The sequence below is a fragment of the Dermacentor andersoni genome, chromosome 9 (genome assembly GCF_023375885.2).
Source record: "Dermacentor andersoni chromosome 9, qqDerAnde1_hic_scaffold, whole genome shotgun sequence".
Taxonomy (NCBI): Eukaryota; Metazoa; Arthropoda; class Arachnida; order Ixodida; family Ixodidae; genus Dermacentor; species Dermacentor andersoni.
The window spans coordinates 96,977,914-97,001,170 of NC_092822.1; the positions used below are offsets into that span (position 1 = coordinate 96,977,914).

The window sequence follows — 23,257 nt, forward strand, 5'->3', positions numbered from 1 at the left end:
ACACTGCCTTTCTTGTTTCAGTCTTTATTGGTGGTGGCATACATAACAGTTCAAAATTTGTAGTTGCCGGTATACACATGCTATATAATATTTTGTATTTGTTATTTTTCTGCATGGTTTTTGCGATTGAGGCTCTGTTCGCACACTGTTCATCTAGATCAACAGGACCGGTCGAAATGACAATGGGACGCAGACAGAGCGAATGGCAACAATAGCAGAGCGCATTTCATGTGAATTTGCCGATTTCAGAATTTTTCCAGATTTCCAAACCTTTGACTGGTGGAAAATCGCTTGTTGAGCCTGACAACGAAACTGTGCAGACAGGGCCAGTTACGTGTGGAACAGTGATTGAGTCACATGATGCTTAGCCATTTCGTCTGTCGTGCAGATTGGCTTTGATACCCCAACTGACCTAAAGTCGGGACACCCCATCTGCATTTGGGAGAAAAACTGCAAAGCAAAATTTCATATGCAATAAATAAAATTCCCACAAAACACAGGTCCACTAATAAACTGAGAACCGCCTTGGTATTCATTACAACAGAACATCACTAATTCATTAGTTTCAGAACAAATGCGTTTGATTCTGTTCAGTAGAAATTCTGTTGATAAAAATATTTTCTAGATCTTCATATACTAGAACTGAGCTGTAGTCATTGCTGGCATACTAATTTAGTGTTCTCTTTAATAAGAGTATTGTGTGCAGTAGAATCTCGGTGATACGAATCTCAAGGGGCGGCGAAAATATTTGGGTCACCTGAAAATTGATGCAACCGCACGCCACAGGATGTAAAGCACATGCATTGTTTCTGCTGCCGTCGGCAGCTGATCATCACAGCTGTTGTAGTTACCTTGGTCACCGTTGCTCGTGATTTCAACTTGCAATGTGTTCACATCATCCACAACGTCTGCAACACCTCATAGAGCGCCAGTTGCGAGGTCACCATCCGCGAGGTCACAGAATTGTTGGCAGAACATGCCACGCCAAGTAGATCCTAATTTTCAATCTGGACCGAATCTGGCTCTTGTGAACAGGTGGCCACACTGGGTTTGAATATGCCATACTTGCTGAAGTAGTTCGCAATTGCCGTAGGCGGCTCACGATGCCAAGCCATTGCAATAAAGTGTAGGGCATCCAGAAGGCTGATCTGCAAGTTTGCATTCTTGCAATCGATTTTCACCAGGAGACGTTGCACCAACAAGTTTTCCTAGTGATGCTTGACATTCTTGATAATGCCAGCATCAAGCAGCTGTAAGTGACTGGTGGCATTTGCTGGCAAAAATACAACTTTCAAGCTCTGCAGTATCATCTCTTTTGGGTGTGCTGGGCATTGATCTAAAATCAAAACAACCTTCCTGTTTTGACTATACATCTTCCCATCCAGGTAGGTAGCAACCTCCAAAAACAATGACGACGTCATCCACGCCTTTTTGTTATCTTTATAGATGCAAGGTAACTGCCCGGCTACCTTGAAGCATCGCGGCATCTGTGATTTGCCTATGTCTGTCAGCTGCATCTTCTCCGAACCGTCGGCGTTACAGCAGAACAGCACAGTCACGTGCTGCTTGCTCTTCTGCCCACCCTGGCAGGCTTCACCTTTAAAACAGACTCTTCTCAGGCTGCAGGTTGTAAAAAAGTCCAGCCTCGTCCACGTTGAAAATGTCTCGAGCTTCGTAGCCCTCAGTTAACGCTGGCAGCGTTGCTTCCATCCAATCCTCAACAGCAAAGACGTCGATCTTCTTAGATTCGCCGCAGACGGTCTTGTAGGCAAGGCCATGCCTTGCTTTAAACCTGTGCATCCATGCTCCAGAGGCCTGAAAGTCTTCTGTGTCAAGCGAAAGTGCTACATTCGTGACTTTTTCACACGGGACTTTACCGTCAACACTGATGCCAGCTGCTGTCACTTCTTTAAACCACGTCAGAAGAACTTCTTTTAACTTGATGTGATGAGAAGATTTAGCTTCCTTTTTGTTGATGCCAAAGCGCTGCACATTGAGCATGATTTGGTCGTGCTCACTAACAAAGGGTCGATATATATGGTGCTAGGCCTAACTCCTTGGCGAGGTCTGCGTGCTTTTTCTTCGGTTCCTCATCCACTTTCTTCAAGATTTCTAATTTTAAAAGAGAGTGCCTTCCACTTCTGCGACGTTGCACCTTTGGGGGCTGACATGGCTCTTGAGGATTGGTGCTTGTGAACAGACACACGCTTGTGCAGGTGAAATGGCATGAGTACTCAACGTCAGAAAGAAGGGGGAATGCTTGATTGCTGCCACGGCCGCGGTGTATTAAAGAAAGTACTAAGAAGGAAGCTAGAGGCACCCAAGCTGCAGCCAGCAGAAATGAAAGGAATAGCGAGAGAGTTAGGTAGAGGGAAATAAGTGATGGAAGGGGTCCGGGAGAACGAACAGGTGTCGAGGGGTTGAAATGTTCTGTTTTCTTGGAGCAGCATCTTGCCCGCCGCTAGCGTGACCATGCCAAGAGGAATACCGTCGGCGGGGAAGGGCTGATTGCTTTTGAGCCCACGCGCATCCATGGCCGCAACGAAAATATTGATGCGTCTGGCCTCCTGCCCACACTGCCATCGGCTGTTTGCTGCTCGTGTGTTCGTATCGCCCGCACCGGAGTGATAAATGTGTGTGGATAATCCAAACTTTTTTACATTATATACAATGCACTTTGGCCAGGAAATCTCGAAAATTCGTGTCACAATGAAATTTGTATCAGTCGAATTCGTGTCACCGAGATTCCACTGTGTCTTGATTTCTATATACCTAAGTTATTGATAGCTTGCTACATCCTTGTTATGCACTGCTAGGAGACACCCGAGTATGTGCAGCCCTTCGTTGTCTTGCCCAAAATTTCTAAACATTAAATTATATTTTGTGAAACATATTGGGGTATCTGATATTTGATTCAATAATTGGATATTTTTTTTCTTGGTTCAATACGATGCTCAATTCGAAATGTAATATTCAGTATTCGCACGCCCTTAGTAATTATACGCAAGCACCTGCTGTGGCAGTCATCTGTTGCATTTGGATGAGGCTGGTTTCCAAGAAAACTTAAGCACCTTCGTAGTGCAGCTCTGCATGTCTACTGCACTCCTGGAACAAACTGTCACACTGACTTATTGCTTATGCATTCCAGGCACAGCTCCTTCTAGGTTTGTTTAACATGTGCCTTTCACATTTATCACAGTGACTTGTATTTGTTACCCCCTTTTATTAATGCGGTTCTTTCTCACTTGTATAGTTTCTGTCGACCCTTATGCTGTAGTTGCCACAGTGGTGGTGCATATATTGTAGATGAATAAGTGCTAAACTGCTGCTTGTGTTCTTTGCAGAGCATAGACCCAGCTAAGGAAGAAATCAACCTGGAGGTGCGTGACAATGTCACGGTCGACAGGTTGGCCCATCGCGTTCCTCGGGACCATCCCCGCTATCACCTTTTCCTCTTCCCCCACAAGCATCAGGGGGAGAAATTCAAGAGCATTGGTAAAGACTAATGTCATTTGCACAGTGCCGCATTGTCCTACCTTACCTTTCTAGGTGCAAAGAGTTCCGTCCATTGGAAGCTGAGCTTTTCCACATTTCCTTGCACCGTCAGGATTGTGAAAAGTGTACAGCTGCAGAATGTACTAAGAATTTCAGGTTCTTCAGTGAGTTTTGTCATGTTTACAAAATGTGTGTGTGTGCACTCTCTATAGAAATGTCAGATATACTGTCAGTGGCCTATTTTTCGGACCCCTAGGAACCGCAAGGACATCTGAAGAAATGAATGCATGCAATTTTACTGTTGCCAATGTCTCGAATTGCTGCAGACATGTAAAAAATAGCTTTGAAGGCCTGCGAGTACATTTATTCGGCATCTCAGTGCTCGTACTGTGACAGGAGACAGCGGGTTTGCGCTTGTATAATTAAGCAACACATACTACAGTTAAACATCTATATCATTGGTTCTTGGCCATGGATGTGGCGGGGACCCCTTGTGGACCGGTGGAAGTGATGGGGGACTCCTTGCAGGGACGATGCAGATGGGTTAAAGGTGTATATTTTCTTTTTAAGGAAGAAAGTTGGCAACGAACATCCTGACGTGTTTTATTTTTTTTTATTATCTTGTGCGGATTGCTGCCGCAGTTCCAGGAGCAGGTCCCAGAACTGGGAATGAGCTAAGGCTAAACTGGCCTACAAGAAAACTCACAATTTTTTAGGGGTATGTGGATATAAAGCTTTTCGAATACAAATACTTAAGCCTCAACTATTTAATTGAATATCTAGTAATGCATATGCACATGATATGATGGAACATTGCAATTACATTGTCAATGTTACAAAGCTAGGCTGGTAAGTCGCTGGTAAAACATTGTGCATTTGGCTCATGTTAACTTGGAGAATTGAGCAATTCCCACTAGCTGTCCACGCGCCAACCTGTGCCTTAATATACCGCATGTGACCTTGTGCCAGTCGTCACATATCTCGCACTTGCTTTCAGGCAATAGCCAGAATTGGGGATGGCGCCGACAAAAAGAAAAAGAAAGGCACCCTCGCTGTTCGCAAAGCCGTGCCCCTTGCTGTTGAGAGGCCGGCTTTCCCGCCAGTTCAGGTGTGCAGTGGCTAAGTGTGCTTTACAGGTGCAATTTTGCCAGCAGCTCGAAATTATTACAGAATTCAGTACCATATCGCAACAATATTGCCGCATCTCTTGTATGTTGATGACAAAGACAATGATGGGAGCTTTAGTAGGCTTGGTCTCGTGCATTGGCCTAGTGGAGGTTAGGTTAGGCTCGACTACTAAAACAATTTGCTTTTATTATACGTGTCCTCGTCTCCTACCTTCATTGCACTGCCACACTGGTAGAGGTGCAGGGTACGACAACTCGATGCTCCGGGCCCCTCCTGGGAGCCATTCATCCAGCCCAGGCACTCTGTCACCCATTGCAACATCTGTGCATCGTTTCAGTCGTCGTTTGTAAGGCCTTGCTCCTGAGCTCACCCCCTTGTAGGAACCTTCTTTCAGACACTACCCATTGCCACCCATGGCCGACGCCAGCCCACCACAGGATCCTGAAAGTGTCCGTTCGTCCAGCCCGCCACAGATAGCCCTTCTTCTATTACGGATTCCGGATCACTTTCACGATGGCACCTTTCAAGACATCGAAGATTGACTTGACCAGTTTGAGTGCGTCGCCACGATCAATGAGTGGAGTTCTAAACAAAAGCTCACCAATGTCTATTTTGCTCTTGGTGATAGTGCTCGTGTGTGGTATGAAAACCAAGAAGGCAGTCTGTCCACTTGGAGTGACTTCCACCAGCTTGATACCTTTGCGAGCGTTGACCGATGGGGCTGTGGCCAGCGGCTAATTCAGTTATGGGTTCAGAAACCCAATGAAACCATTGCAATGTTCGCCGTGGACATGGCCTGTCTGTGTCGTAAAGCCGACCCAAACATGACAGATAAGAAGTTATGCTACCTCATGCAGGGCGGGAAAGAGCAGTTGTTTGCCAGACTGGTGTGCAATCCACCAAGTACTGTGTCTGATTCTTTCAAGGAAGCTACTGCTATTGAATGAGCACCTTATCAACGATGCAGGCAGTACGATCACTTGTCCAGCAGCAACGAGGTCAACGCCACAGCTATAGCTGTTGATGCTCAGCGCTCTCTGCGCGATCTGATTAGGAAGGTTGTTCATGAAGAAATTCGGAAGCGTGCGACTGCGACAATGGAACCGCCAATGACGTCTGTCGCCAAAGTCATACATGACGAAATCAGGCAAGCGTTCTCATCTCCAAACCTTAGTCCCGAGCTGCATTTCATGAGCTACGCTACCGCGGTCTGACGTTCACTATCGGTTATGTCGGTACCGCCGTACCTCCAGCCGTCGACTGCTGCACCTTAGTCATCTCAGGAAGAACCTCCTAGACGTCTGCAGTTTCGTAAAATGGACGTATGGCAGGCTGCAGATCGGCGCCCACTCTGTTTCAGCTACGGCAGGGTCAGCCACCTTTCCCACCATTGCTGGCATCAAGACGTACCGTGTCGCCCTCTCCGCCTATGGTTTGACAGTCGGTATGCTAACGGTGACTACTCGCTACGCCGAAAATTCAAGGGCCTCCAGCCACCAGCTTTCATTTTGACGATTGCCAAGCCGATGACGAGGAGTCGCTGCGAAATCACCAGGCTGACATGGGCCACCGGTTGTGCTCTCCGTCTCCTACACATTCGTCTGCACGAATACGCCAGACTTTCACTGACCTCAGGGGCCTAGCCCATGCTGGGGAAACTAAAGGTGGCGACCTCTGGGTGTAAGGTTGGAAGCCATCACGACAATAAAAAGCCTCCGTTGCAGGATTCTATGAAGCCGACGAGCCGTAACAGCGACGAAGTTGTAAGTGCAGACCTCATTGTTTTTGTTGACAAGCAGCAAGTAACAGCTTTTGTCGACACTGGTGCCAACTTCTCCATAGTAAGTCAAGACCTCACAGTTCGTCTCGGGAAAGTAAAGACACTGTGGGCAGGGCCCCATATAAGGACTGCAGGCGGCCGGTTTCTGATGCCTTCCAGACAATGTACATAAGAATCAACATAGGAGGTGCATCTTTCGTCGCCACTTTCATCATTCTCGCCACGTGCTGTGAAGACTTGATTATCGGAATGGACTTTTTCAGGGAGTGTCGTGCGGTCATCAGCATCCCAGACCATTTGGTAACATTTTACCATAGCCCTGATCCAGTTGATTACTTAGAAGCACCACACCGCTCATTACGCCTCAGTGATGACGACGTTGTCATACCACCTCTGTCGTGCACTCTTGTTTCTGTGGCATGCGATGTGCCATTCGACGGGGAAGGAGTTGCAGACCAAATAATGCCGCTGTTATTTACTCACGATATTTAAATTGCACGAGGTATTGTCAACGTCGTTAATGGGTATATGGATTTGTTGCTCACAAATTTCAGCACGGAGCATCGCCACCTTCCAATGGGCACGGCAATGGCCTATTTCGACAATGTTGCAGGTGTTCAGGGCTACTTTTCAATGCTTCAAGAAGCATCTGCACAGGATCTGGCTCCTGTTTTTGACGTCAGCACTACCTTGCCACAAGAAGAACGACAAAAACTCCTCGCATTATTAGCCCAGTTACAGAGCTGCTTTGTGTCGACATTAGGACTGGGTCCCACGCACTTAACCAAGCACGAAATAATCACTGCGGACACTGCCAGACCAATTCACCAGAACCCTTACCCTGTGGCTTTAAAGGATTAGATAGAACCAAATGCTAAGAACCCTGTATTTTACTCCACAGTCAGCCACATATTCGATCTTTTAATATCTATTTTTCTAATCGCATTCGAATAATAAAATTTTCTTTCTTCTTTTCTTCTTTTTTGTTTTGCTGGCTTGGGTTTTGCGAACCCCCATTTGTGAACCACTGCTCTATATAACGAACTTCAGTATAATGAAATTTTCTATGTAGCAATGTGTTTAACTTTTCACAACTTCTTTTCCATAGAACACCATATATTTAGAAACTCAATATAACGAAGAGCATCTATACATGATTTCAACGTAATGAGATTTCAGTGCCACTGCGAAGGAATACCAATACAATAAATGAAAGCTTTTGCAAACGCAGATAGTCATAATGGCTGAATGACATGTGGCCGCTCATGAATGCGCCTCTCAAATCACTCGCCATGCGACCAAAAGTGACCGCCGAAGTGGAGCAGTGTTAGGTGTGACATAAAGTCCAAGTTCAATAAGATCATATCACGTCCCATGCGCTGTATGTTTTGGGTTAGAGTTAAAGCGTACAAGGGTAAGCTGAGAAGGATGGTGGTTTGATGAGCGCCGTCTATTCGTGCGAGCAAGAGGAAACAGAAGAGGGGAGCGAGCTTGTGGTAATGCGATAAAGCGCGTGCAAAGGGGGAGGTGGGGGGGGGGAGGGAGAGGCAGTGGTGGGGGGGGGAAGCAGACTGGCACACATCTCTTTTTTTAGCCTGGCCATTGCTGCGCACGTGTAAGCACACATGCCCGGTTTTAGAGGCGATCTGCCATGTGTGTAAAAAGTGGGTGTGCCGAGATAGCCTGGCATTATGTGCACTGTCCTCCTACCAGTTCAGTGCGGTAGGTTGCATAGTATCAATTTCCGGACACGTGTTGAAGAGAGAGGCAGACGAAGCATTTGCTCACCGCTGCCTTCACTTTTCACGATAGCGTTGTCCCGATGAGGGTTACACTATCAGCCGTGGAAGCAGAGTAGATGTGAAGGCGTGGCTGGCTTTACTTTGTACGGCTATCATTGATATCAATGATAGATATCATTGACATCTAGATATCATTGACACAGTACGAAACCGCGACTTTCGTTGCCGACTCTCAATTAAAGAAATCAAAGAACACGTCTTTCTCATTCAAGTTTCCTTTTTCTGGTTGCTTGATAATTAAGAAAATTTTGCAACTCCTTCCATGTAAGAAAAATTCATCAGTAAATATGCTTACTTGTGTAAAAGGTCAAATTTCAGTATAGCGAAATTTCGATATTGCAAAGCGAATTGCTAACTATACTGACTTCATTGTATCAAAGGTGAACTGTCTATCTCGTGACAGTGGCCTTTATCCATTTTTAGTAGGCTTCACCGCAACTGCCGCAAAACACAGGCCCTCTATTAAACGGGGAACTTCGTTGGTATTCAGTACAACAGAACGTCGCTAATCCATTAGGTTCAGAAAAAAGAATTGACAGTTGATTCTGTTGAACAAAAATTCTGTTGATAAAAAAGAAAACATATTTTCCGTTTTTTCGCATACTAGAACTGAGCTGTAATTAGTGCTGGCATGCTAACTTGGCATTCCCTTTAGTGAGAGCAGATGTGAATCATACTATATATATATTTTGATTTCTATGTTCCTAAGGTACTGGTACTCGCTACATTCATGTTATGCAATGCTAGGAGACTCTCGAGCATATGCAGCACCATATTTTCTGGACCAAAATTTGTAAGCAAGAAATTGTGTGAAAAATTTTCTGATATTCGATTTAATATTTGGCTTTTTTTCTTGATTTGATTTGATATTCGACTTGAAATCTACTATTAGGTATTCGCACACCTCTAGTAAAAGAGATAAAAGTAGTCTATAGGTATGAACTTACCCGTTTTCTAATTTATGGGTCACTGTTTTCCTGCATACCATAGGAATCACTTTGACTAGTAGTGAGGCCAACAAATCTTCATAATAGTTTTTTGTGTGATTTGACTTCGTAAGCAGGTGCACATTTTGTACATTTCAGATTTTTTTACTCTTTCTACTTAGACCCGTTTCACAGCCGCCCACCCTATGAGCACCGCCATGTTTGATCACGTGGTAACGCATTCATTGGTTGCCTCAGCTGTGTCCATTGTCTCTGTGTTTCCAATGGATGTGCATGACGCTCAGTGTGGCTCGGCAAGCTTGTGTTTTTGAGATACGTAGACTGCGACTTGGCGGACGGCACAAAGCTTTGGCCATGGCTTCCTAGGCTTTCTGGGCTCATTATGCCTTGTCCAAATAGTGCAAGCAGCGTATATGGTGCTTGTACTAGAAGCAGTCTGGAAATGTATTCCAAGCTGTCCAAACATTTCACTTCTTAATTAAATTAGGATTGTAATGTCTTTTGCTCTTTATTTTTCATTCGGAAATCACTTTGAAGCAGTGGCTTGTCATACGTTTCCGACTCAGTATAATGTTCCTTGGTGAGGTCGCTGTCTGTTTATTTTCTGCCTAATTGCTCATGGGTATGATCAGTTGTGGTAGATTTGTTTTTGCCACACACAGTTCAGGCTTGAAATGTAGATACAGTAGAATCTCGGTGATACGAACCTCAAGGGGAGGCAAAAATATTCGTATCCCCAATAAACTAGCGAAATCCGTCGCGAAACCATGAGACGCACAAAAAAAACAAAAAAAAAACACATTTATTTACATGGAAAGAAGTCACGTATGTCCTTCTGAGTCTTCTTCTCCGCGAAATCGGCCAGCAGAGAATTTTCAAACCTGAAGAACTGGGCTGTAGTGTTCTCACGCACAGTCTCGGATGTCGCAGCATGCCGCAGAATATAGAGAGCGTGCATAGTTTTTCATCTACTTTTCGCAGAACTTTTCTGTCAATGTTGACGCCGGCTTCGGTGACCTCTTTAAGAGGAAGCTTTAGCTCGGGTGCTCCTATCTAAATACATGTAAAAGGAGAATTCGTTTTTCTCGGCAACCACTGTACCAAATTTGACGGGGTTTGACGCATTTAAAAGAACAACTTAAAAGCTAGTGACTGTTGGTTTCGAATTTTCGATTTAGGCTGTCAATTTTTTATGAAAAATTGGCAAAAATCGCAAATTTTCAGAAAACGAAACTATCAAGTTTACAACTCCGTAACTCGGCAAGAAAAAAGGCTATCGCAATTCTGTGAATTGTATCTGATAGCACATCTAAAGCGGACAAATTTGACAGCATACACATGAATCTCAAAAAATTTATTAATATATAATTACAACTTTTGCAGAAACCTCGTAAACAACTTAACAAATTCACGTAAGATGCAAAATGACATATCAAATTTGTCCGCTTTGAATGATCTAGCGGATGCCGTTTACAGAACCGCGATATCTGTTTTTGATGCAGAGCTATGAAATTGTAAACGTCGTGCTACTATTTTTTTCAAATTTCTGAATATTTGAAGATCATTTGAACAAAATTCAAGCCCTAAATGAAAATTCCGCTTCCAACAGTCACTAGAATTTAACTTTCTCTCTCAATTGCAACAAATTTCATTGAAATCGGTCCAGGGGTTATCTCAGAAAAACGTTTTTGCATTTTTACATGTATTTGAATAGGCCGTGTCGGAGTTGGGCCCGAGCTAAAGCTTCCTCTTAAGGGCCACTTTACGCTCGAGCTGCCCATCGCTGCAAGCCGCACCGCACGCGTGAGGTCGCACGAAAGATTGCACGTATGAAACACTTGTGCACAAATATTGGTTTACAATGTGTTAGGTATACACTGTGCACACAGTGTAAATGGTAATTTGTGCGCAAGTGCTGGATACGTGCAATTTTTCGCGCGACCGCAAGCGTGCGGTGCGGCTTGCAGCAATGGACGACTCGAGCATAAATTGGCCCTAAACCATGTTAGGAGAACTTCTTCTAACTTTACATGGTGAGCCGTCTTCGCTTCTCTGGAGTTTACGCCAAAGTGCTGCACATTCTGCATATGTAATTTGGTTGCGCTGACCGACGATCGTAGACAGCATAGAAATTGGCAGGCCTAATTCCTTGGCCATGTCAATGCACCTTTTCTTGGGCTCTTCGTCCACCTTCTTTAAGATATCCAGTTTGTCCTTCAAGGACAGCCCCCTCCGCTTTCGCGACATCTTACTGATTGTAGTACCTTTCAGGCTGACGCGAACAATGCTCGTAAAACGACACACGCAAACAACACGCTGCACTTCCGTAGTCGTCGCACACGAGGGAATAAAGAAGCGGGAGCTGCGGCTGGTGTGATGATCTGTGCGCTGGCTGTAACATAAAGACCGGCGGAACGGGCGTGCAGGGTTGCGAGAAATGTGGAGAGGACAAATCGCGCCCGATTGGTTGGGTTGGCTGGTTCGTAGGGCGAACGAACCAGTAAGCAGCGGCGCTAGCCTCGGGCAACAACAAAGTAAAAAGAAAAAGGCGAAGAGGCCGCCCCAAAAATTAGAGAGAGAGAAAGCTTCGCTTGCCTCGTCAGCCTCCCTGCTGCCGCGGAATGCCAAACCAGCACTGGCGCACGCTGCGCCGGTGGTAGTCCGACGGTCGTGGTACCGAAGTTCGTATCACCCGGCACGACGCGGAAATGTCCTCGGAACATCCGAATTTTGGCCCATTGTACCCAGTGCATTTCGGTGGGGGAATTTTACGAATTCATATCAGCTGGGTTCGTATCACCGAGATTCTACTGTATTCTGTACATTGTAATAGCTTCTAGTAAAGATGCATTTTTGCTGGTCACTCGCTCACCTTTAGATTGTTGCGAAACTTTTGGCTTCAAACATTCATGTGCGGTTGGTGCCGTCGTCACTCATGCTTATGTGTATTGATTCCATTCACTTACTCTTGATACATGGACGGTAGAGTGGGCGTATGCTTGACTGTGTGTAGCATTAACTTGCAAGGAGCTTACTATTCCAGGAAACGACACTACTCCTTTGTCACCGTATAACAAGTGGTACTCACTCTTCCAACCTTACGGGTTCGAAGTCCTTTCTCTGGATGTTAGCGATACAATGTTGGTGAACGAGTGAATTTTTTTTGTCCTCGAGGAAAGCTGAGCATCGCGAAAGGCCAGCAATACAGGGAGTCTTTGTGTAGCAGCGTTCTGCGAACTTAGTCACACGGATTCACTCCATTCTTCTATATGCCAGTCACTGTTCTTACAGCCAACTACTGTGCAGGTCTTCCCTCTTCTGGTCCACATTTTGCACCATGAATAAAGCGCAGTGCTTTAGCGAACACTCAGCTGCATTTCCTACAACTGATTGCACACTAGCAGGGCAGACGCAGTAATGGTTTCGTATTCATGCACTTTCGCTAAGGCAACGTGCGGCGCACCGTTGAAAGCACCATCTGTACGTTGCAACTACTTAGTCTTGAAATAAAATGTGAAAACATAAAGAAGCACAAAAAATGAGCACATTTATAGCAGTAATGAAGGAGTTAATGGCATTAGTTCCCATTGTCACTTTAGGCATAGTGCAGTCTCACAACTTGGTCGACTGTTGAATGTACAATCTATCCCAGGGATAACAGTTCTGCACACGAGGAACAGACTTTAAAATACATGTGCTGTATTTATTTGAATGTAAGGTCAAGTTTTTTAACAGAATAGCCCTGAAGTCAGCCCTCGCCGAGGCTGACAGACTTAGTTACTGGTTCAATATGGAGGCAGCAGTGCTACAGCTCCGGCAATCCATATTTTAGGTAGCAGTGCACATTTTAGCTGCTGATATCCTGATAGCAGGTGCGGCAAAACTGTCTTTTTGCATGTGTAACCCGTACTGAAAATACGATAAATGTAACCATAAAGGTGTATAAAGGTGTACAAAGGTGTGCCTTGTGGTGTGGCTTCATGGCAATGCAGCACACACTGTTGTAGAGGGGAAATTTGCATTGCCATGAAGTCACCCGTCAAAGTAAAATCCGCACGTAACCCGCACCGATTATTCTGGGGCTTTCGATTACAGTAAAAGCTTGTTAATTCACAACTTGTTAATTCGAAATTTCGGATAATTCGAAGTAGCCGCTGCACTCCGTTCAGTGGTGTATTGAAAGCAATATGTAACACATCCCGCTAATTCACACGGAAATCCGCACCGCCACCGATAATTCGAACTCCGTGCCATCTTGGATGGGGAGAGTGCTAGCGTGTGGGAGCACGTTGGCGATGCAGGCGTCGCTGCGTAGGCCACACAGCTTTGCTTTTTCCATCTGCGGCCCTTTGTTTAGGCCCGATTGGAGAGACGCACATTTGCGCTTGGCCAGGCATGGCCAACACCTCTGTTGCAGGTCGCTCCTCTCCCGTGAGGCTCTGTATAAAGCTCAAAGGCAATAACATCGTTGCCGTGCGCTGTATGTGCAAGCGAAAGCATGCGAGAGTGAGCCGGCCAACGCGGCTCAATCACGCATGCGCGAGCATGCGTGATTGTGATAAGAAGGTAGGGGGCCTTCAGCTATCATGTGCTTTCCTGCACACTCCTGAAAATTAATAGGCTGTTTTAGTAGAGGGGCCCCGAAAGACAGGGGCCTTGAAAGACAAGGTGCCAATACTGTCTTTCGGGGCCCTGAAAGACAAGGGGCCCCTAACAGTTAGCATCTCCCCCTGCTGCGTGCACTAAACCCGAATGGTGTATCTTGAAAGTGATCTGCGATATGGCCAAAGTGTGCACCCGCATGGGCCTCATTTTGAACGTGATGTGCGATGTTGGCAAAGTGCGCGTAGTGCTGGTAACTTTGTATGCGATGTACTTTCTGCATTTCGTTCACGTTGAAGCGAGAGCTGTACGGAGCTCAATTCGCTCGCTGCTACTGCCGCGATTCCTCACTCCAGCATTTTTCAATGAGTTTCCGTGGTCATCGAGCTAAATATATTTATGTTTACCTGTGCGCACGTGACAACATACATGTTATTTATTTATTATTTTATTTATTTACAAATACTGCAACCCCGTTACGGGATTTTTGCAGGATGGGGATGCATCATTATGACATGATTAGCACGGCAAACAAGAAAAAATTACATGTATTAGTAAACAGACAATACAGATATCATGAAATAAAAGATTCGCTTTGTGTACAAGTCAATCAATGCATCTACTGCAAGTGCAAATGAAACAGAGCGAAAAATAAGGAAATTACACAATAAGGACATAAACAAATTCAGGGATGGCTGCAACGCCACATCGTTGGACAGCTGATTACATTCAGTTACGACCGTGAGAAAAAATGAGTGTTTAAAGCAATTTTTGTGGCTAGCGAAGGGGGTAATTGTTAATGCATGCTGTTGCCTTGTAGCATAACCCGTTGAAAAGAAAATAATCTCGGAAATATCTACGCTGTAATCTACGCTGATTTAGTTAGTAAGCGAATGACTACATGGTTACACGGCCGATAAAACTACTATCCTTATTTCGTATAGCTATCTAGTAATTTGCTATTGTAATCGATGCTTCTCTTTTCGGGCGAAACTGCGACTTTGTTTTTCCTCCGTGCCCGTCGGTGCGGCAAACATGCAGACGGAGCAACAGCCATCTTGACGTCGAGCACGTCTGATTGCATTGGCCGCGTCCGGTTACGTTGGCTTCTCCAGTGCTTCGCAGTATAGACATTGTTTACGCCAACGTGATGTAGCGTATGTGCGCGCATGCTCACGCCATGTCGGACTGTATACGCACCTTAACTGAACGAATTTTTTCTCGCACTTTTATTAGTTCAAATTTTGTATACAGCGAAACCTCGTTTAACCATAGTTGGCCGGAGCTTGGAAAAGTACGTACTAAACGGTAGTACTGCTTAACCGAACTATCATGAGATCACCCACTTACATCTTAAAAACACAACTCAGAGTGCGATGAAAGGGAAAAAAAACAGGCAGTATTTATTCACTTTGCGCGAAAAAAGTGTTATTTTTGTTTGATGCCGCAGCGGCCGAACAGCAATGACCACGGCCTCAAACTTACTGAAGCTGCCAGCCAGCTTTTTGGCCAGCCCCCTTTTCTTGGCAAACGCACGCATCGTATATTCCTCGTTGGCGTTGCATATTCTTCGTGCACGGGCCAGTCGCGCTGCAGAAGTCGCGGGGCGCCTTTTTAATTGCAGGGTGCTGTTCTCGTCGCAACGATTGCACTTATGAGGCTGACTTAATGCGCAGCTTCTGCCACTGTTGGGCCTGAATCACCCGTGCTGTCGCTTTTCATGTCGTCCTCATCACTGTGGCTAGGCGACACACTTCGGCGACAGAGGCAACGATGGCGAAAAGTCAAACCTCGTAGCCGACATCTCTTTGCGGTTGCAGCAGCGCTGCTGAGCAACTTCGCATTCCAAATGGCACACACTGTAGTCAACAGTAGATCCCTATTGCATGCCAGTGCCGACTTCTTCGTGTCACGTTCGATAGCATGAATGATGTCTAATTTTTCTTCTATGCTAAGCACCCGGAGTCTTTTTTTATCCGAGCTCGGCATGACACGAGTCCTTGTTTGCATGACGCCACAACGCTCTCTGGCACGGCGCCGAAATGATATGGATGTTGATGTGGCTTCACGCGCAAACGCACAGGGCGCTTGGAGGCCGTTGTTCTGATACATGGTTCCAATCTCTGAGGCTTATTGTTCTACCGGGCGACCCAATCAAGACGACGCACAGCCGTGTTTGCGTGACAAAAAGTGGAAACACTACGTGTTAACCGATACGTACACAGTTAGCTGGTACGGTTTATGTGGGTACAAAACACATTACATTCAATGGCCACTGATTTGGGGATTTGACTATAGTACTACTTTTAAAAGGAACTACTATTTAAGCGGGTATGGTTTAATGAGGTTTTACTGTAATTCGAATTTTTATAGCATCCCCCGTAATTCAAATTAATGAGCTTTTACTGTATTTGGCATTTCAGGTAATCTCCACTGAGTCTGAATAGTCCGTCTGTAACTTGGTATTGCCTTTCATTTGTGTGCATGCTTATGTTTTCTTTCTCATCCCCCCTAACTGCACCCTTGCCTTATCACTGTGACCACCTTATAACCAAATAAAGTAAAGTAGGCCCATTCATGATTGGTCAGTGGCGTCTTGCGGACTTTTACCCACTACATAGCTTATTCCGAGGATGTAACGAAACTTACTGCATTTACTGCAGCTATTTCCATCATCGCAGTTCTTTTGATTAAAATATCTGTGTAGCAGCAAGTGCTGAAATAGTGACACTAGCAAACCCAGAGGGCGCCAAAGGAAATTATTAAGTCGTGCTAGATTGATAGAGTGTTGTCTAAAATTCCATCATCGTTTTCTGTGAGCCAATACCTCACATTGTTGCATAGCAAATTGTGGCCGAAATTCCCCCTGCGGCTCCACAATTTAAATCGCGCTCACCAAAATGAGCAAGTTGACGTTATCTGCACATGACCTCTCTCTATAGTGCTCTCTGTGGACCATCCAGTGCTGACTTCACAGGAGTTACCACAGTTCACGACAGGTGGCGCCACTTCGATTTTCTGTTCTCATCATTTTATCACTTGCTTTCTGCTCTTGCTACGAATTATAAATTCATTATTACTGAAGCATAATCTTTCCTTTAGGGTCCTTTTAAGGCCCTACACTTTAATGGCATTAACCTCACCTATGTGGCATAGGTATAAGCTGTTTCTCTTTCCTAACTGCTGGTCATCATAGAACCAAAGCGTCACTTGTGTCACTGTGTCTTGTGCTGCCTCTGCGTGCAGTGTTCATCTACTCCATCGCTGGCAGCGAGTGCCCCGTCAAGGAACGCATGCTGTACTCCAGCTGCAAACTCCCCCTGGTGGACACCATCGAGACACAGGTTGGCGTGACCATCACCAAGAAGGTAGGGGGCCTCCAGCTATCACGTGCTTTCCTGTACACTCATGAAAATTAATGGACTGTTTTAGAAGAGGGGCCCCGAAAGACAGGGGGCCCTGAAAGACAAGGTGCCAATATTGTCTTTCGGGGCCCAGAAAACTAGGGGCCCCTAGCAATTAGCATCTCCTCCTGCCGCGTGCACCAAACCCAAGCAGTATCTTTTGGTTCGTGGGTGCCCAAATAGCATGGGTGCCCCAAACGACCCAAACCTGCTTTGTTCATCTTAACGTCACTATGAGCATCCTAAAAACGTGTAAATGCCTTGTCATTAAAATAATCCCTGTAAGATATTACAGATGTCGTGTTTCGATCTACGTATTTCAACGCAGCGATGGTATACCAAAGTGGAATCGAGCTAGTGGGGAACTCTGGAATGCAATGCCGTGAGAGCAAAACATGACGCTCAGTTTACACCGCCTGTGGCATAGAAAGAATGGTGGTACGTTTGGGCTATCGCCGATTAAAAGCGCTTCCAATGGCGCTGTGGCACACGTGCTGTGAAACAGTTAGATGACGATCCTTATCGCAGTGGTAGCGTTGGCAGTGATAGCTGTGATTGCAATGACCCAGGAGGAAATTTGCTGGCACTTGGAGAGCAAAGTAAGTGTGTCAGCATTTCCTCGTGACATTGGCAGGCGAGCACTGTGGGAAAGTTGCTGCGGTGCCTACTGTGCCTACTGCTCTCAGCTGCTTGCCTCGTGCCTTTACTTGTTCACATGGGAACTAGCGGCTTGAAAATGTTATTACAGTTGGGCAATGCACTGAATATTGATGCCGAAAGATCGTGTTTTCTGGGAACATACTAACCGGTCAAACAAAACCGTAACTGCATTAGGTCAATTTACGTGTTCGCTCTCACGAAAGTTGGTGCCAGGAAATCGTACGAAACAGGATCTTTCAACGAGGTTCTACTGTACTGAGATTTTACCATAGCATATTGTTTTATGTAGATTTACTGTCTATTCCTTGTTGTACCACCGATATTCTTTTGATTCTATCACTCTTAACAAGCTCCCTCCATTTTTGCATGACCTCATAGTACGTCTGGAAATTTGTTGATTTCTCTAGTAGGTCCATCTGACACTACAGGACACATGGAACGTATTATGGTTCCCCCAAGCAGAAAAGGCTAATAACGTTGCTGTTCTTTATTCAATACTGGAAACCTTGTACAAGTCCAAGCAGGGTGGGTAAAAAGATAAACAAAGCAAATACAAACAATGGTAATAAAGTTTCATAGTATCAAAGTGTGGCAATGTTGATTATTTCAACCCGCTGCAATGGTTCATTGGTTATGAAGTTCTTGGTTAAAACACGTTGGCGGGCTAGTTGGTTAGAATCCATGGTAGAGTGTATAAGCGCGACTGAACGAGGACGTAGAAAGAAACAAATACACAGACACAGCGCTTCACTTTCACCTATAGATTTTATTTTCACACGCATCGATAAATATATGCCGTGCTAGCGGAAATAAACGTAACAGCAAAAAAGAACATTCAGTGGTGCATTTCGATGAACCGTACACGTGTGTAAGGCATGGGGTAAACATATATACTGCAATGGTCACAAAGATAAACCGAGGAATCGTACCGCCTTTTCCGATAGTGACACCGAAGGCTTGCTTACCACTCTTGCTCTAATTTTGCAATCTCGTAGGCCTCCACAATCTCCCTCGTCATCCTGCTATGAGCCTTATACGGAATGGAAGTGCTTTCAAACATGGGCTTGCTGGAACAATCTCGGCAGTGAATACCCAAATGACCCGAGATTACCCTAGTGACGTTATATCGATGCTCTTTTAATCTCTCATTGATGCATCGGCCGGTTTGACCAATATATGTTTTTCCGCATGAAAGTGGGATGGCATAGACAACATTATGAGTACAGAATACAAATTGTTTGCGATGTTGGGTAGAACATGCGTGCCTTTTGTTATTCTCTGTGTTAACCTGTTTGCATAGCTTCTGTAGACGTTCAGGGGCAGAGAAAACCACGTCCACCCCCGATTTCACCGCTATTCTTCTGAGATTATGTGCAATGAATTTATGGTACCACAGCAACTTTCTTTGCTCTAGCATTGGCACTGCTTCCATTCAATGCGTTTTTGCACTTCCTGCTTAAGCCCTCCGCAACAGATTCTGGTTACCCGATGCGTATGCTCACTTCTGAAAATAAAATAAAATTCTGACGAAAATAAAATTTTAGAAGATAGAAAGTTTTAGTGACAGTTCTATAGAGGTAATTCCAAGTTTCCTCCCCTGACCTTCTTTTGTGAAACATTTCTCAAGAACGCTAGAATTTGTGCGTTTTCACCTCGGTGCTAAGGAGTAAAAAACACAGTTATTTTGTGAAACTGTTTTATAATGAAAGAACAATGTTCAGACAACGCAAAACCCCACATTTTGAGATAATGCACAATATGGTAGATTTCTGGTGAATTTGTTTTTTTGCACCTGGTTTTCCATCAGTTCTTGAAATTCAAATGGCGCTCACATGGGCAAATATGTTTTTAACGTTCAAAATATTTGGGTGAAATAGGGTTCAAGTAATGCTTAAAATACTTGTAATATTTTCATAATTTTTTGAGAGAAATGATTTTTCTCGAGCGCCAGGGTTGGGAGTTGGCATGGAATGACCCATATCTGGTTATGCAGTCACAGATATTTGCACCAAATGTTATTTCTTCAAGCACAGCAAAGGATCCACATTCTTATACGAAGGCCACTTGCCCTTGCATGGTTTCTTTCTGTACTTGACCATCATTTGCTCTTCCTAGGGCATAGCATGAATAAGTAAGTAAGTAATAAGTAAGTGACAGCACCTGTTCTCAGGTGCTGTCACTTACTTTAATCTTTTTGAATGTCACAGTGACAGGAGCTGTTCTAAGTTGTGCAGCAGAAACCATGTGTACTCAGCCACGAAAACAAGCGCTTCATGACCTGTCACTGAGCAGGGCATCATGTTGCACTGATAGAATAGGACACCCTTCACTTTTGATTTGTAAGATTGGTTTCGTTTGTTTGTTTATCTGTTTATTGACAAAACAATGCTCAAGAGGGGTTTGTCTTCGTGCCAAGGCAAAAGGCGGCATTAAGAGCCACCTGACTAGGCCTTTGACACCAGTCAGTACGCGCAGCACACAACATGAGCGCAACATGCTTCAAAACACACTGCAATATATCAAACACATACAAATTAAAGACTTACCTCTCAGTCTCTCAAAGGGAGGTATTTTATTCTTTAAGAGTAATAGTAAACTGGGCAACTTGGTACTGGTTTATGTTTTAAGATCATGTTTAAGTTCCGTGTCAGTTATAGCACTACCCAAATGACATTTCGTTCTTGATCTCTCTGCTAATACAAGATGGCGTTTGGGAAAAATTTTTTGTTATGTCGGCGGGGGCCATTAGAACATTTTGGAGCTCAGGTGAAAGGTGTCTCAAAAGGTCCTTTGCATCGCTTGGTCGGTCTATTGCTTCCCCAGGTGGAAATCGATGACCCGAGCGAGTTGAATGAGGCCTTCCTGATCGACCAGCTGCACCCGAAGCAGAACATCTGCAAACAAAAATTTGCCAAGCCCAAGGGACCGGCCAACCGTGGGGCTCGACGCCTCATCCGGACTACTGATCCCGAAAATTGACGCCCGTGGAGCTGCCCATTTCTAGGCCTCCGTATTCCGTCTGCCCGGCAGTGCAGTCTGGTGGTGTGGCCTCGGTGCAGCAATGTTGTGAGAAGGACAGGCTGTGCAGCTGCCGAATGTCATCGCCGGCACAAGAGCATAGGCAGGCGCCTTCTGCTCTGGCTGATGCATAAGCGTGCAGCTTGTGTCTTCCTTGGTCAGCGCCGATGCGGCACTGCTGCTGTCACACTATGCAACGTTTGCCTCCCTTGATGAAGGTGGTTAGCCTAACCAGCCATCTCACAACTGTGCCTGGGTTAGTACAGTGAAATCTGGTGTTTAGCTAATCAAGCACATTTGATAAAGAGGAATGAATGGACACAGCCTTACAGTCTTGTCGAGCTTATCTTGGCTAGCTGCCTCGATTGAGTGAAGCTGGTGAAGAAGCGAGCCAGTCACTGAAGTCATTTCCCTCACTTTCTTATGGGTTGGTTGTGTGGTTAGGCAGTATTCATACCATAGATAGTTTGAAAGGGTTTGGTGTCGTCTTCTCTCAAGGCCATCTTCCTCATAGCACTTGATGCTTATAAGATGTGCTGCTACATCTACCATTACAATCGAGACTGCCACAAGCTGGTGCTCAAAAGGTGATCTACCCAATACACCTCTGTACAATCACAAAAATACCTGAGGAATGAAGTGGGAGAATGGCTTGTGTCACTGGTAAGCTAGTGGAGCGTTACACACGAAGTGCACGCTTGCACTTGTGGTGCATACTAGAAGTGTTTATTTATTTTGCAAAGGAAAGAACCAGAAATGCTTCTGTAATCACACAAATGTAATTCTTCTATGGTTTCTATGGTTTCAGTGATCGTTGGCCACATTGTTATATGTTTGTGTGATAAGCTCCTTGTTTCCTCCGTTTTTGAATCAGACCTGTGAAAATAGGCGTACTTGAATTTTGTAGAGCTTTTTATTTTTTATTTTCATTTCCTGTATCACATGTGTACAGGTGAATTACATGTCTTGCTGATGAAGATGCAGAACACGTTTAATTGCCAATGCTTGTGTTTGCACTGGAGTGTTGGCCCCCTGGCAAGGTAGCTTGTGCTGTGGTGTGGCAAAAAACCAGAGTGTGAAGTTGTGGTCTCTTGATTTCTTTGCAATATTTCTAACCTCTTACACTGAAATCTTGTGCCACACTTTGTGTCATGCATGTGTGCAAGTGTCATAGATCCACCTGATAGTAGTATCTTCCAAGCACAGTTGCATGCCTTGGCACATTTTGCAAGAGCAAGAGTTGAAGTAGGGCGGTCACCTTGCAAGGGGTGCTGCACTTGATTAACACAAAATGTGTTTTCTTACATCATGGATTTGCTGCTGTTAAGGTGCCTTTGTCTACAGCTATTCTAGCATATTCTATAAAGAACATGGAAATTAAAGAAGCACACCCCCCACAGCCTTGTCGACTTATACCTTTGGCGTCTGCTTCGACTGAATGAAGCTGTTGAAACAGCAAGCTTCTCACTGAAGCCGCTTCCGACACTTTTCCGGTTGGATCACGCAGTCGGGCAGTATTTATGCCAAAGGCAGCATAAGTTTGCTGCTGTTTTGTCAGTAGGTGGAAAGCAAAAAATTTAGCAATGCAGTCTGTCAGCTGTAGATGTCATGCAAGGTTAAACTTAATGTTGCGCAGAGTCCAAAGGCTCAGTTTTAGATTTAGAAGTGACACTGAAGAAAAAAAGTAAAATTGAGCTGTATTAGTCAATTAATCTTTTAAAATGCCAAAAAATTCCCCACTTGCCACAAGAGGAAGTTTGATAATCCGGGAAAGACTTGTGACACTGCCCTCAGGTTGCGACACCAGCTTGCAGTGGCGACGTGCATTACAATGGCTTCTGCTCTGGCCTAGTTAATTTTTTGTTAGGAAAGATAGGCTAAATTGAATTTAGCAAGCTCTGAGAACTGAGCTACAACCGCCCACATACAGAAAAGAAAGAAAGACTTTGAAATCCTTCACTTTACACCCTTTACACTGGCACATCAGCGCTGCGCTCTCAGTGCGAAACATAAAAAAAAAATGGAAGTTCGACCGTTTTCTCTTGTTTACATCTTACTATGAAATTAATGAAGGTACACTTTTGAAACAGTGTCTCATCAGTCTAAAACTACTTGCCCTCGTATTTAGAAATGTGCCATAACTTGAAGCAACTACATGACCTGCTCAAGTCTGGCTCAAGACAACGCCTGATGTGAGCTTGCCCAAGACACTCATTGCACTTCTTTCGTTAATGTCAGGCATTTGTGTTAAGCCTGACCTGTCCAAGTCAAGTTGTGGCTTTAAATTAACCCATTGGCTACCAAAGCTGATGAACTGCCAGCCACAAGAACCTTATTGCCTTATTGCCAAAGCCGGTGATTCACTGGTCGAGGTATGCTTGCTTAAAAAGTCTATTCATAGGTGGTGCAACCAGCATTATA

At 44.8% G+C, this 23,257-nt stretch overlaps 1 protein-coding gene across 1 annotated transcript in view; it reads left to right on the forward strand.

Annotated features, from left to right (window-relative positions):
- The window catches only part of twf (twinfilin actin binding protein), a 39,773-nt gene extending 17,538 nt beyond the window's left edge, over positions 1-22,235 (forward strand). The window contains exons 6-8 of the mRNA XM_055069312.2: positions 3,345-3,495; positions 17,001-17,122; positions 20,642-22,235. Of these exons, the coding sequence (XP_054925287.2) occupies positions 3,345-3,495; positions 17,001-17,122; positions 20,642-20,797 (429 nt within the window). The 3' untranslated portion in view covers positions 20,798-22,235. The remainder of the gene's footprint in view (positions 1-3,344; positions 3,496-17,000; positions 17,123-20,641) is intronic.
- Positions 22,236-23,257: the final 1,022 nt, after the last annotated feature.